General features: G+C 39.4%; 1 protein-coding gene across 2 annotated transcripts; it reads left to right on the top strand.

The window, feature by feature from the left end:
* The first annotated feature begins 27 nt into the window (after window positions 1-27).
* LMAN1 (lectin, mannose binding 1) lies at window positions 28-13,069 on the top strand. 2 transcript variants are annotated; one of them, XM_018089095.2, is made up of 14 exons: window positions 28-128; window positions 402-556; window positions 642-749; window positions 2,376-2,437; window positions 3,142-3,241; window positions 3,357-3,480; window positions 3,836-3,894; window positions 4,493-4,625; window positions 5,611-5,804; window positions 5,912-5,982; window positions 8,439-8,589; window positions 9,321-9,442; window positions 10,364-10,432; window positions 12,713-13,069. In XM_018089095.2, exons 1-13 carry the CDS (start codon window positions 50-52, stop codon window positions 10,398-10,400), a joined length of 1,395 nt encoding a protein of 464 aa, XP_017944584.1. In that variant the 5' UTR covers window positions 28-49; the 3' UTR covers window positions 10,401-10,432; window positions 12,713-13,069. The 2 variants fall into 2 exon arrangements, with proteins under 2 accessions (XP_017944584.1, XP_017944583.1); XM_018089094.3 differs by having other exon boundaries at window positions 10,364-13,069.
* The last annotated feature ends 317 nt before the right edge of the window (window positions 13,070-13,386 follow it).

Here is a 13,386-nt window from a genome sequence, read left to right as displayed (position 1 = left end):
AATTCTGCTTTCGCAAATACGACTTAATTGAACAACGTCTATACCGGCTATGTGTTCTCTGCAGTACGGGTTAAGGGTTCCATTCTACTCAGAAAGGTTTTTCTCCTTAGTGGCCCCCCACGTAGAAGGTTTTGACATTTACAGCACATAAGGTTCTGCCTTCCTATAGTTTCTCTGCAGTAACTTCTGCTGTGCTTTTCATTTTTTTTATTTGACTTTAATTTTGGGTTCTCCTGGCCCCCAAGTGGCTGAGTACTCGCCTAAAAAGTTATTTTGAAAACTGTTTTCTAGTTGGGGAGACCAGAAAATTTTCTGACTTTGGAAGATTTGTTAATTGTCTAGTTAAGCACTTGCAATATTTTCTCTCTTGTACATAAAGTGTTGGTTCCTTTCCTTTCTAGATGCCATACCGAGTGCAGATCAGATTCGTATAACAACATCTCTGAAAAGCCAGAAAGGGTCAGTGTGGACGAAAAACAAGTCAATATTTGAATATTGGGAAGTCGAAGTGACCTTTCGAGTTACGGGAAGAGGCCGCATTGGAGCTGATGGACTGGTATGAACACCCTGATCTCCCTGAAACAAACGGCCCTGCTTTAAAAGGGAATCTTCACTTACCACTCTTCTTGCTTTCCCAATAGGCAGTCTGGTTTACAGAAGAGCAAGGCTTGGAAGGTCCTGTTTTCGGGGCAGCTGATAAATGGAACGGTGTGGGAATTTTCTTTGATTCTTTTGACAATGATGGAAAGGTTAGTTGGAAGTAAACTCTTCTAGTAAAGACTATAAACTAATTTCTGGTGTGTTTCATACATGTAATGTTGTGGAAAAAATAGGATGCTATTTTCCTACTCTTCCCGCCTTTCACTTCAAAGGGATAAAATAAAATAGACAAGTTTCCCTTACAGAAGTTTTACTAGACTTTTTCACACTTGCTTTTTAAGCTCAAAAGTTGAAGCATAACACATCATGAATCTCCACTGAACATTGGTTCATGTGTCGGGTTTGGCAGGAAGATACCATGTACATATGTAAAATCTGAAATTTGGAATGTCTGTGCACAGTTTGATGTTGATACATCTGGGGATGTGTGCTTTGGAAGAGGGATATTGTACCAGAATACAACACTGTGGGAACACCAGTTTCTATGTCTGTCTTCAGAGATGCTCTTTTTCTGGAACAGCAGCAAAAATTCTGTAGCAGATGGGAGTGACAGTTGTTGTTTTCAATTTCCAGTGTTCCAGCCCAGAATGATCCTGGGAAACTTTAATAATATATAGTAGGCCTGCTTTGCTTTTTTTGCTTTCCCTGCAGACTTTAACTTGCTTTTAGACATTTTAGGTATATTTTAGTAGGTGTATGTGCCTTTTTTCCCCCCTACAGATGGCTTTTGATATACAGCAAACTTTATCATATATAAAAAATTGAAAGACTGAAGGTGATGTTTATGTTTCTGATCTTCAGAGATGAGACATAGAATCAGAGTATTGTTCAACTTACTACAAATTTTTAGATCCTTTTCCCTTTTCCTTTTTTTTTCCTGACTTCTGGCATAAACATGGACAGTGGCATAGTTTAGTTGGCTGAGGATGCCATCTGCCAGAAGTTTCTCATGGACAGCACTGCTTGCCAGAACTCTGATAGCACTGGGACTCTGACCACGACAAGTTCAGTCAGTGTGGTGTAAAACCCTTTGTCTCAAGTGATGATGTGTCACTTCTAATGGAAACAGAAGTCTTGGTCATGCCTGTATTGGTCTGACATGTCTTAAGTACTGGAGTGTCTAAGACTTTTTTAAATTACAGTCTCTTTTTGCAGTCCCAGTATGGAGAAATTCTTCTGCAATTTTTTTTGCCATTATCATTTAGTTCGTTTTCATCCTCTAGCAATTCAAATAACTGAGGGTGTGTTCAACAGCCTTTGTTTAGTCTCTGACAGAAAGCTCCTAAGGTTTTTCTAATGACTGTGACAAGGTCAGTAGGATGTCAACATAGTGTCTGTTTGGCTACATAACACTGGGAAAACCATCCAAAGTTGGATGTTCTAAGTCATCTGTTACTTTCAAGGACTGTGTCTTCACTACATTTGAATTTCCCCAAACTGTGGCTTCCGTGTTTCTGCATTTGCCCAGTTATGGTAGTTGGTAGTATACCCAGGAACTTAACTTGTAGGTATTTTTCCCACCTCTAACTATGCAAAGAACGTGTCAGTCTCTTGCAGAGCATGCAGCTTGCTAGTGTCATTCAGAAATTCCAAAAGAATAAAACATCTGAGGTGTAACGACTTAAGGTGCTCTATCACAGAAAGGCTGTCAATGATGTTACTTATATTTTACTTCAAATTAAACTATTCCATTTGTTTGCCATTTCTTTTTCTAGAAAAACAACCCTGGAGTGATTGTTGTAGGCAACAATGGAAAACTTCTGTATGACCATCAGAAGTAAGTTTATTTTCAGTGTTATTGATGAATGCTTGCTTTTGAATGATGAAATTTTGCATGAAAGGCTTTGAGAAACAAGGCTTTGTTCATAGGACACCTTGTTGTTTTCTTTATATTTGAGGTTTTCTATTTATTAAAATACTGCTTTGGCAGTAACAGCACAGAACTTGGCAGCTGATGGATATTTAAATAGCATATGTCCTTTGGGATGGGTGAATTTGGATAGGGGTGCAGACTTTTTACCTCTTCATTGCTCATAGGTATCTTCCACACACAGCCTATAACTGACAGAAGTGACTAACTGAAAGCTAATTGCCTGTTACTAAAACTAATTGGATTAATTTTGATTTCTGATTGTTTGTTGTGAACAACACAACTGAGACCTTTCTGTGTTCTCTGAGGAGGGAGGTGTCTAGCTTAGCTGGTGCTGTCTGGACTACAGCTTATTTCCACCTCTGTTCCCAGATGCAGGAATGTTTCTTAGGAGCAAAGAGGTTTCCCCATTGCTGCATCCCATCTGCACTGTGTCCTGTGCAAAGCCCCTGGTACTGCAGATTGCAGCCTGCAGACAAGCTCAGGGTGCTTACAGGGACAGGCTTTGAGAAGCTTGCCTATTGAGACACTGTCCTGGTGTTGCTGAGCGATAGGCTGATGCTTTCTTGTCTCAGCTGGTAAATCCTAAGGTTGGTTGTTTCTGTGTGCAGTGACGGTGCCACACAGGCCTTGGCCTCCTGTCTGAGGGACTTCAGGAACAAGCCCTACCCCGTGCGAGTGAAGATCACCTACTACAAAAAAACCCTGACTGTGAGTGCCCTGAGACAGGGAACTGCTCGTGTGCCTCAGCTTCCTCAGTGGGACACTGTTGAACAGTGTGAAAACCCAAAGGCCCCTGTGTTAATTCCAGCATTTATCCCGTTAGGTGTCAGTGAACAATGGCTTCACTCCGGACAAAGACGACTATGAGCTGTGTGCAAAAGTGGAGAACATGGAGCTGCCATCACAGGGCTATTTTGGAATATCTGCAGCAACGGGGGGACTCGCAGGTAGTCAATGTTTAAAACTGGGACAAGTGGTGTGGGGACTTGCAGGGCTTGCAAGAGAAGTTGGAGTTTTTTTCTACTGCTAGTGTTGATCCATTATACCAATTCTTGACCACGATGATGTAATTAATCCTCTCCCATTCCCAAACTACTGATATGCTTAGGCCTTTTCCTGGCTACAGCAGAAGAATTTTCAGTTTGTCGTGACAAAGCCCCTGTACAGTCTCATTCCCCACTGCAGAGACTCTTGGGAGGACTTTGGGAGGGTGCTGTTTCTTGAAGATCTTTTGCAGGTGGGAAGTTGACTTGGGAAATACTGGGATTTGTAATATGTTTTTGTTTTGTTTGTTGAATACAGATGATCATGATGTCCTGTCATTTCTGACCTTCCAGTTGACTGAGCCTGGGAAGGAAGTAGTAAGCATTTTTATGCCTAATTAATAAAGTATGTTATTGTGTATGTTTTATGTGCAGCACCAGATTATGGCATTCCCTCTGAAGTCACACTTGGCATCCCTGTTCTGGGATTTTGGCATGCAGCTGTGACGTCATCTGTTTTAGGAAAATGAAACTGGTACTGTTATGTTTTGGTAGTATTGTAATTAATGTTTTTAAGACCAGAATTCTGGAAACATCAATGAAGCAACAAAAATCCTGATGTTAAATCAAAACATGAAATACTAAAAAGTACACTTTGTTTGGAAAGTGGGCAAATATCTGTTCTTGCTTTCAACTTGCCCTACCTCTAGAATGGTTCTGTACTGCTAAACAGCATCTGTGCTTGTAAAACTTGATTACATTTTAGTAGTAGAAAGTATGTGTCTGTTGGGGAAAAGCTGTGGGTCTCCATGGGAATGTGTGGCTTCTCACCTCAGCTTAATGTGCTCCAGTGCTTGTGTTATGTGTTCACATCTGAAATCTGAACAGCCTTGCTGGAGAGTAAGTTACACAGGAGTGGTGGAGAACATGACAAAAAACCTCACACATGCCCCCTTCCCCTGATAATGTTTTAAAGCCAACACCAGATGCAGAAATTCCTCAAAAAGATAAAGAGAAGTATCAAGAAGAGTTTGAACACTTTCAACAAGAACTGGATAAAAAAAAGGAAGATTTTCAAAAGGAACATCCTGATGTGCAAGGACAGCCAGGCAAGTTATCTGAGCCATTTTTCAGTTGTCAAGGGGAATGTTCGTTTTCCAGGATGATCAGAACTAGGGCCTGATACTCTGACTGATCTTACTAAGCTCCCACTGTCGTTAATTACATTATTTGAGACTCTTTGGTTATTTCTTTGTCAAGTGTTTACTGAAATAGAAAGTTCTTTTGGTCATGCCTGGATTGAAAGCAAAACAAATGACTGGAAACATGGTGGGAATTATGAGGATCTACATGTAACAACAGAAGGGAGAGAAGGTCATGCATCCCTCTGTAAAGTGGTGATTAAGCAAGCATGACCTTTTTTTTTTTTGTTATTTGAAAGGGCATCTTTTAGTCTGTTTCTGCACGTTCATAGAAAACTTTTTTTTCCCCATCTGTTAAAGATGGGTTAGTGAATATGTTGGAACGTGTGCTTACATGGAAAAGCTTTTTAATGCTTGCCTAATGCTGAGCAAACAAGAATCTGATTATTTGAAAGTATAATGGAAGCCATTTCTTACTTCTGTGGATTGCATTAGCTGTATATGAATGCATATATACCAGGAATGTATATATATGCATGTTTAGACCTCTAAACCTGAAATTTCAGGTTGTCATTTTTATTGCACAGTGATAAGTTATGACTGTTCTAAAGGTCCTACACCATTTTATCTTGATAGTCAAATGTGTTTTTGAAACATTGTCCAGCCTTCTGTTGCTAAGAAGTAATAATCCCTTTGCCACAGAGTCTTTTGGACTTTGTGATGACGTTCAGTACCCGAGGTACTGGAACAGGAGCTCTGAGATGGAGTGTGGGTCTGACTGGGTGGTTACCCTTGGATGGGTGTTCAGTGTCCCTTGCCATGTCAGTGGTGAAAAACAGACACCAAATGCATCAAATGATGGGGGCAGGTATATCCACTGGGATACATGAAGGGAGCAGGGAAAATGAGGAGTGCATGTTTGTAAGAACCACCTGTGCTGTTCTCTCATCAGCGGATGATGTTTTCGAAACTGTGAGTGATCGTGAACTGAGGCAAATCTTTGAGGGGCAGAATCGAATTCATCTGGAGATCAAACAGCTGAACAGGCAGTTGGACATGATTCTGGATGAGCAGAGGAGATACGTCTCTGCAGTCACAGATGAGATTGCTAAGAGAGGAGCTGGTTTGCCAGGTCAACAAGGACAGGTAAATAAAACCCCTGGTGGTTCCTAGCCCAGCCTAATTTTGGCAGGGTGACTGATTTGCTTTTTCTAAGATATGTTGATCTTTTTCCTCCCCCTGCCCCACACCAGGTTTCCCAGCAAGAGATTGAGACAGTGGTGAAAACTCAGGAAGAGGTCATTAGACAAGTAAATGAAATAAGGTAAATGCCTTCTAAACATTAAGGGTGTGTTTTGAATTTTGTATGATTTTCCACCTTTTAAATCCTGTTTATTATTTCAGTGGGAGAATATTGACAAACTTGAAGTTTCTGTGTCAGTTCCTTAGTGGTGACTCTCTGCATACATTTAATTTCTATAATAAAGTAAGTTTGTGTCCCTAAGATGGCTAAACCCCTAATTTGCCTTTTTTTAATCACAAGATTCCACTTCAGCAGGTAAGTCCAGTCCCTTTTAAACACAATGAAGAAAAGCTTTATCTTGAAGGTGCTATACTGCTAGAATGGATTTGAGAAAATGCCTGTGTTTGATGGGCATGCCTGTGTACTTCTTTTAAGATGTTTTACTGTCGCTGTCTTAATCAGGAATGGCTTTAAGCTGCTTTAGCCCTTCATTTATGGGAGCTAAAACATTCCCTACCTTGTGTTTAAAAACAGAAGGAAAAAAAGGAGAAAAACAAGTTGTGGCTTTTTCTCCTGTATTAGTTCAAGGGCAGCTCTTGTGATTTATCTAAGTAGGTCAGTTTTTTTGTAGAATGAAGATTAGAGTACTTCCATTTTTGCACTTGTTCTTCCACAAAAGCTTTTATGTTAATATTCTTGACAAATCTTTATACCTTGCAAGCAAATTAGATTTTCTTGTTAACGTTGGCAGTCTGCCCTTTTAGTGACTACTTATCAGATAAGAGTTTGCGTAACATCATCTTAATATTTTCCTTAGATTAAAGAAATGCTTTATTTCTGGATAGAAATGAACAGCCCGTTGTTGCCTGGACTTACAGTCCAAGTAATTTTCTTGTCAAGATTTGTGGATTTCTGAACCATCTGATTACAGAAGAATTTTGCACGTTCATACCATGGAAACCATCAGCATGGTATTGTTAATGCAGAGCTAAATATAAACATTTAGGGAAGTTATTTGGCTTTTACCAAAGAGTGGCTCTGCCTGGGGGAAGGTAGGTGTGCCAGTTTAATTACACAGAGATGGTGCTACCAGGAGGGAGAAGAACAAAGGGAGTGTTCCACTTGTGTCCTAGCACTGACAATAGTGGGGCAAGCTAAACAGTGTGAGGGATGTGGAGAGACAGAAGTACTATCAGCATTTATTAGGCAGTGGGTATGATGGTGGTCGCATGGGTTTGCTTGGATTATTGAAGAAAAAAATCTTCCAGTGAGAAACTCAGGTCTAAAATATGTTATTAGAACATTAATTGAAAGTACAGGTAAATAATAATCAGTTTACTTGCTGTTTTCACAATGAATAAGACCTATTTCAAACTCAGTAGTACAGTTCTGTGTAACACTCAGAAATGTGATGATCATACCTTGTTTCCAGTTTCCTCAATGAACACTATTCCAGCCAGTGGGGGAGATTGTTTTTATTTCCTAATGTGAGACAGTGAAGGCCAGGTTGGACAGGGCTTAGAGCAACCTGGGCTAGTGGAAGGTGTCCCTGCCCATGGCAGGGGGTGGAATGAGATGAGCTTTAAAGTTCCCTCCCAAAACAAATCACTCTGAGATACTCTGAAAAATTGCTGAGCACTGTCCAAAGAGTGAGGAGTGCACTGGGAAGGCATTGAAGGAAGCTCTCATCTGAGTGAAATGTCAAGTTTTAAGTAAATTAAAAAGAAATCCGAAGACATACATTTTGATTGTCTATTCTGTTAATAATGAAGAGATTAACAATCACATGATAAATATTTTAGCTGTAGAATAATCCTCTTTGCAACTCAAAAGAAACAGCACAGTAGGGGAAAATTATATAAACATATTGATTAGAGATTACGTTTTTTTCTCTCATTGACTAGTTTACCTAAAACAAAATTAGTTATGGAACCTCAACTTTTCATGGATTTAATTTTGTTTGTTGTAGAAGCAAAATGAATTCCCATGAAGACAATATTAAGTATTATGACAATGCATATGGGAAATGAGTTTCTCATATAAATGATAATCATGAAACAAGGATGTATCTAAATCTTTTCTTATCCCTAAAGCCTCTTCGTTATTTTTATTTCTTACATGACTGCTTTTATTTATTTATTTCTCAAACAGCTTTTGGTTTCCTTCAAAGATTGCATTAAACTCTGCTTATCCTAAAGCCTCAGCAAGAGCCTCAGATGAAACTCTTGTTTCAGACAGTCAGGCAGAGCAGATGTGTAGCAACAGAGCATTTGCCAGCCCTTGTTCTCAGCGTGACTCTGGGAGATGGTGCACTGTGCAAATGGAAACTGGCTGTGGAATTCACTGAAATCAGAGTTTGATTAAGGGATTATTTCTTGACAGGTATTCTTGAAAGCTAGAAAAAAATGCTTTCTGCCTTTTGGGGCAACTGTGTGTTACAAACTACTTTTTCTGAACTGCTGGGAGTCCAGAATAACTGCTGTTTGTAGGAAAGCTGTTCTGGGTTGAAAGGTGTTTTCCTGTTTGTTTTGTGTCAGAAATTCCGTGGCTGATACTCTGAGATCCATCAGTGGAGCTCAACACCCCGGCTCTGCAGGAGTCTATGAGACAACTCAGCACTTCAATGACATCAAAGAACACCTTCATCTAGTGAAGAGGGACATTGAGCATTTAGCACAACGAAATATGGTAATTTCTGTGCTGCTAGTGCAAAGCATGACTGTAATACTTCTTTCTTTGGCTGTTAGTGAAAAGCAGGATGAGCCAGCATGCAATTTACGGAGCAATTAATCCTTCATTAAGCTGCCTCGCTAAAACTGCAGTGCCTTGACCTAACTGCATGATCTGTGTCTTGATGAGAAGTTTTGCACAAAGAGCATGATTTTTAGTCTAATTTCCTGTGGAAACAAGGTCAAGCAATTAGGTTTTCTGGGTGCTTTTTTTTTGTGTTTGTCCCCCTACTTAACAGCTCTCCACAGAGGAGATTCTGTATTGCTTCTGCACAGAAGGGAGAGCTTTAATCAGGGCCAACTTGGGCAGGTTCTGCTTAAGGTTTCTAAGTGTGAAAGATGACTGTGCTCATCACCTTAGTCTAGCCTACATAGCAATTAAGTTCAATTAGTTTATGATCCCATAGAAGGTTCTCGATTAATTTACCAAACTTATGGGATTTTTTTCTCTTATTCTTTCTCCTATAACCCCCATAAATCAATTTATCTGAGAACCATAAAGGCAAAAAGGGAAAGTTAGATGAGTAAGATTTTGATTTTTCAGAGTAATGTAATTTCTGTCCTTTTTCTGCTTGTGTTCTGATTTTTAGATCACGTTGCAAAGGCCTTGTTTTTTTTTCTTACATGTAAGTCTTTGGATGGTATGTCTTGTTTGCTCTTTTCTCAAACATTGTCTTTCTTGTTTTTCAGCCATCCAGTGACAAACCCAAGTGCCCAGAGTTGCCACCATTTCCCTCGTGCTTATCTACAATGCATTTCATCATATTCATGGCAGTGCAAACAGTGTTATTCATTGGCTATATCATGTATAGGTGAGTGTGTTTGTACCTAAAGGCAGCAGGGCAAAGGATTTCAGAGCTTGTGACTGACCAAGTCACAGGCTAAACTAATTAGGATGGTTCTTCTGTTCTCTTCCTCCTCCTTGTGAAGCCATAATGTTGCAATGAAATTTGCATTGATGGAAAGGATAATGTTCCATTGCTTGGGAGTCCTCCCTCCTGCTTCTCACACACACTCCTCAGAATGAGGAGTAGGGACCAAGACAGCTGTGCTGCCCTGCAGAGAACAAATGCTGTTTTCTCCCCCTGGGGAGGGATGAGCAGCATTGATATCAGAGCAGTGCTGCTGCCAGCACCAGCTCTTTTGATGTGTGTGCTGCTCTGCAGAGTGCAGAGGGGGTGTTCCTGAGGTGTGGAACTTTGGCCCATCAGCCCAACGATGGCTCCCAGGACAAAGGATGCCCTTTGGGATGCCCTTGTGATTCCAGCAGCTGTGTGTGGTTGAGCCTCAGGGTCTCTGTCCACTAAGGAAATAAATATGTTCTGTGCCAGAGAAAAAAGGAAATCCTATTTCAAGTAAATTCTTTCCCTGCTTAATTGCATGTGTTTCCTTTTCTGAGATGATCTTTAGGCCAGTCAGATACTGAGAAGCTTTTAAAAATGCTAAAAGTTTTTTAAAAATCAGTTTGTATGTTCTTTCACAGTTTCTGGCTTCTGTCCAGAATGTGGGTTTATTTTCCTTCTGTGCCTGATGCAAAATTGAAACAATAGTGATGCTACCACTGTCTTTGTAAATAGAAAACATCCTGTTTTTGTGATATGACTTATATTTGATTTCCTTAAGTCTCTGTTGATAAGGAATGGAATCTTTTAATCCTCAAATAAATGAAAATTTAAAGCAGTTAGCTAGTTTTATGCTATAAGTACTTGAATTCTTTTCTGCATTTTTTTCAGGAGCCAACAAGAAGCAGCAGCCAAAAAGTTCTTTTGATGACCTGTTCCTTTTGTGTGTACATAAGAGCAGTATGTATGCACAGAAAATTCTACACTTCTGTAAATGAGGGAAATTCTAGTGTTCGATACACGGCAATATTGTAAATTATTGAATTTTGTTAAACAAAATGAGTTCTTATTTAAATGGTTGATGCTAAAGCTAAAAACAGACTGTGGAGCAGCAGAGCAAATGCTGGATGGGGGAAGACTGCAGACCCTGTCTAGGTCTGTGTTTTCAGCCAACTTTCTCATCAATGCTGGAAGGCAAATGCCCAGTTCCTCTGCTTTTGTTAGGATTCCAGAGGAGGGAATTGAAGGTTTGGGGATTGTTCACAGTGTGATTTGCAGATGGATGATTCGTGCAGACAATTTGCTACCAAGTGTTCTGACATACCAGTTAAAAAAAAAAGGGGGGGGGAAAGAAGACAAACACCCCCCCCCGTTCTTCTGTAATTTTTTTGGCGAGTAAAAATTTATTATAAGCATTTTATTTGTTTACCACTTGGATTTAAAAGTATAAGAATATTTTTGTTAATTCTAACTCTTTATGAAATACAGATTTAAACACTTTTTAATATGTGAACACAAAGACTCTGACTGTTGATATAAAAAAACAAATTATACAGAACAAGCAAAGAAAGCCTTATGTTCTTATTTTGGCTTTTGGTTTTAGGCAGTGAGAGAAAATGTGATAAAGTAGTTTCTTCAAGTATACTGTGGGCCTGATTTCTTTTTTTTTGTAGTTTCAAGTCTGTCTGTAATTTTGTTTGGAGATTTGTGGAACTTTTCCAGCAAAGATTATTGCTTTATACCTCTTCAAATCTGATTTTATTAAGGATATGTTTAGTGTATGGATATGTCTTTACTTTTATAAAGCTGTCTTGTGTCTTTCATGTATCAAATACAGATGCTTTGATTTAAATCTGGACATGGCAAGTGTTCTAAAGTACAGGTATTAGGTGTTAAACCATTTCTTCACAAGGTGTTGCTTCAGACATGTTTGTTAATCCAGGAGCTATTGTAGAACCAGTATTTTGTGTCAATTCCTGCTTTAATATCAAAAGCATAAGGCTGAACATGTGGTTTGGATACTGCTTATCAAATGAACATTTGCTCCAAGAAAGGAAAAAGCAGAGAGCCAAATTTAGGAATGTGAAATTAAATCATTTTGCCTTGTTTACATATCTGTGGTAACTTTGTCCTTGAGTTTTGTGTGTAGAGTTAGAATAGGTATTTTTGTGGATTTTAAAAATTCTATAAAATACACAAATGCATCAGAATATTTCACTTTTAACTATTAATTTGTTTGTCTGAATCTGCAAAAATTATCTGTTCTCTAACATACTACTACTGCATTTCTATAGTCTACTTACTCCCTTGGAGTGCAACACATGCTGCCAAGTTCACTGTAATGAAGAACACTTCAGTATTGTGCCTGTCAGTTTGGAGGGATGATATATCTATGCAATATATTTTGCTACTTAAAATACAGAGTCCAAAAAGTGAATGCCTGTGCTATACCCAGAAAACAGTCCTGCCCACACACCAGTTAACAGGTCTGCAGGATGTAGTATTCTGTAGGTGGGGTAGCTTTAGAGATTCATTTCGAAATTGGAGAAGATTTTACTGTACTGATTGAGAAACTACTGCCTCAGGCTAGTCTTGTGGGATAGATGGGTAAATCAAAGAAGAAAACCTTTCAGAGAAGCCAGAGTAACACATCAGAATTTGTCTGTTCAGTTCTTTCAACACCAGCAGATATTTACAGGTGCCTTGAGTCTAAGCTATTACAACCCTGACTCTTGTAACTAAATCTATTTTCTTACCTTTTTCTGAAGCTGTACAGTGTTGTTCCTTTCAATCACAGGCCTTCTCCCACCAGTGCAACATCCCAGCAGAGCTGCTCCTCTCACAGCAGGCTTTGCAAGGCCCTTGGACAGAGGGGCTTGCCAGTGTGTTTTGTAAGTGGGTGCCTGTACGTGGGGTAATGAGGAGCAGCTCTGATGTGTCCATTGGGAAAAGCCTGGATTTTTGTTACTGTGAATTTATCCAACCATAACCCTGTTTTAAAGCTGGAGCAGCCCATCCTTCTGGGTCTTTTGTCAGACAGAAGAGAAGGCTGGGCATGTCTAGGGGAAACTTGAAGCCTACAGTTGTACCTTCAGTAGGAGGCTCAGCTCATGTGTTTATGCTGCTGCTGGATCGGACACGTCTCCCACGGGCAGCTGGGAAGCTTCTGCTTTAGGGAGCAAGTGGTCCAGAGCAGAACACCAGACAACTGATAACTTTGCTTCATGCTTCATTTCACAGTTGCCTCTCCTTGGGACTCCCATAATTGCCTCAGCACTCACTGGATCTAAAGAAAGCTCCCAGTTGCCCAGCTCCAATTTCGTCCTGCCTGTCCTCGAAGTGATAGCAACAAATTTGGACTGTAAGAATATTTGTCAGTCAAGCTGGCTACCAGAAGTTTCTTTCAACACTGGTAGTGTAGTTCTTTTCTTATCAAGTAAGATTTCACAACTAGGAGGAGAAGACAACTTGGAATCCAGTTTGACAGTACAAGGGAGAACAAGTCTAATAATTATATTTGAATTGTGGATGATAAGTAGCAAATATTTGGCAGTGACAAGAGAATCTGATTGTCCTGGTCAGGGTGTATTAAATACATGGTCACATCTGAATCTTTCAAAAGTAAAATGCACAATACGGTTTGTAAATCACCTGTTTTACAGTTTGTAGTTTACCTGCTATGGTTTGTAACTTGCTATTTGAAGAAAATTTGACATTTCTCAATGGATCAATTACTGTAACAGAAGAATTGTCTACTGGTTTGGTTTTTTTATTTTAAATTCAAACGGCTGACATTTTCATATATTTGTTTCTGACTAATGTAAATTGACACTTGGAGTTCAGATATAACCTTATTTGAATAAAGATGCATATTTTTAGTAAGCCTTTTTCTTTTAATTTGGTGCATGTCCATG

Source organism: Manacus vitellinus, unplaced genomic scaffold (genome assembly GCF_001715985.3).
Source record: "Manacus vitellinus isolate BGI_N305 unplaced genomic scaffold, ASM171598v3 scaffold_115_pilon, whole genome shotgun sequence".
In the NCBI taxonomy this organism is placed as follows: Eukaryota; Metazoa; Chordata; class Aves; order Passeriformes; family Pipridae; genus Manacus; species Manacus vitellinus.
The sequence above is the reverse complement of the archived record's forward strand: the minus strand, read 5'-3'. Positions and strand labels throughout refer to the sequence as shown.

Excerpts from the sequence above, each read along its gene's own strand:
- LMAN1 (XM_018089095.2), top strand. The coding sequence starts at position 50 with ATGTGTTCTCTGCAGTACGGGTTAAGGGTTCCATTCTACTCAGAAAGG. Across the intron at positions 3,481-3,835 it reads AGCAACGGGGGGACTCGCAG|ATGATCATGATGTCCTGTCA; the intron begins GTAGTCAATGTT and ends TGTTGAATACAG. Across the intron at positions 4,626-5,610 it reads TGATGTGCAAGGACAGCCAG|CGGATGATGTTTTCGAAACT; the intron begins GCAAGTTATCTG and ends TTCTCTCATCAG.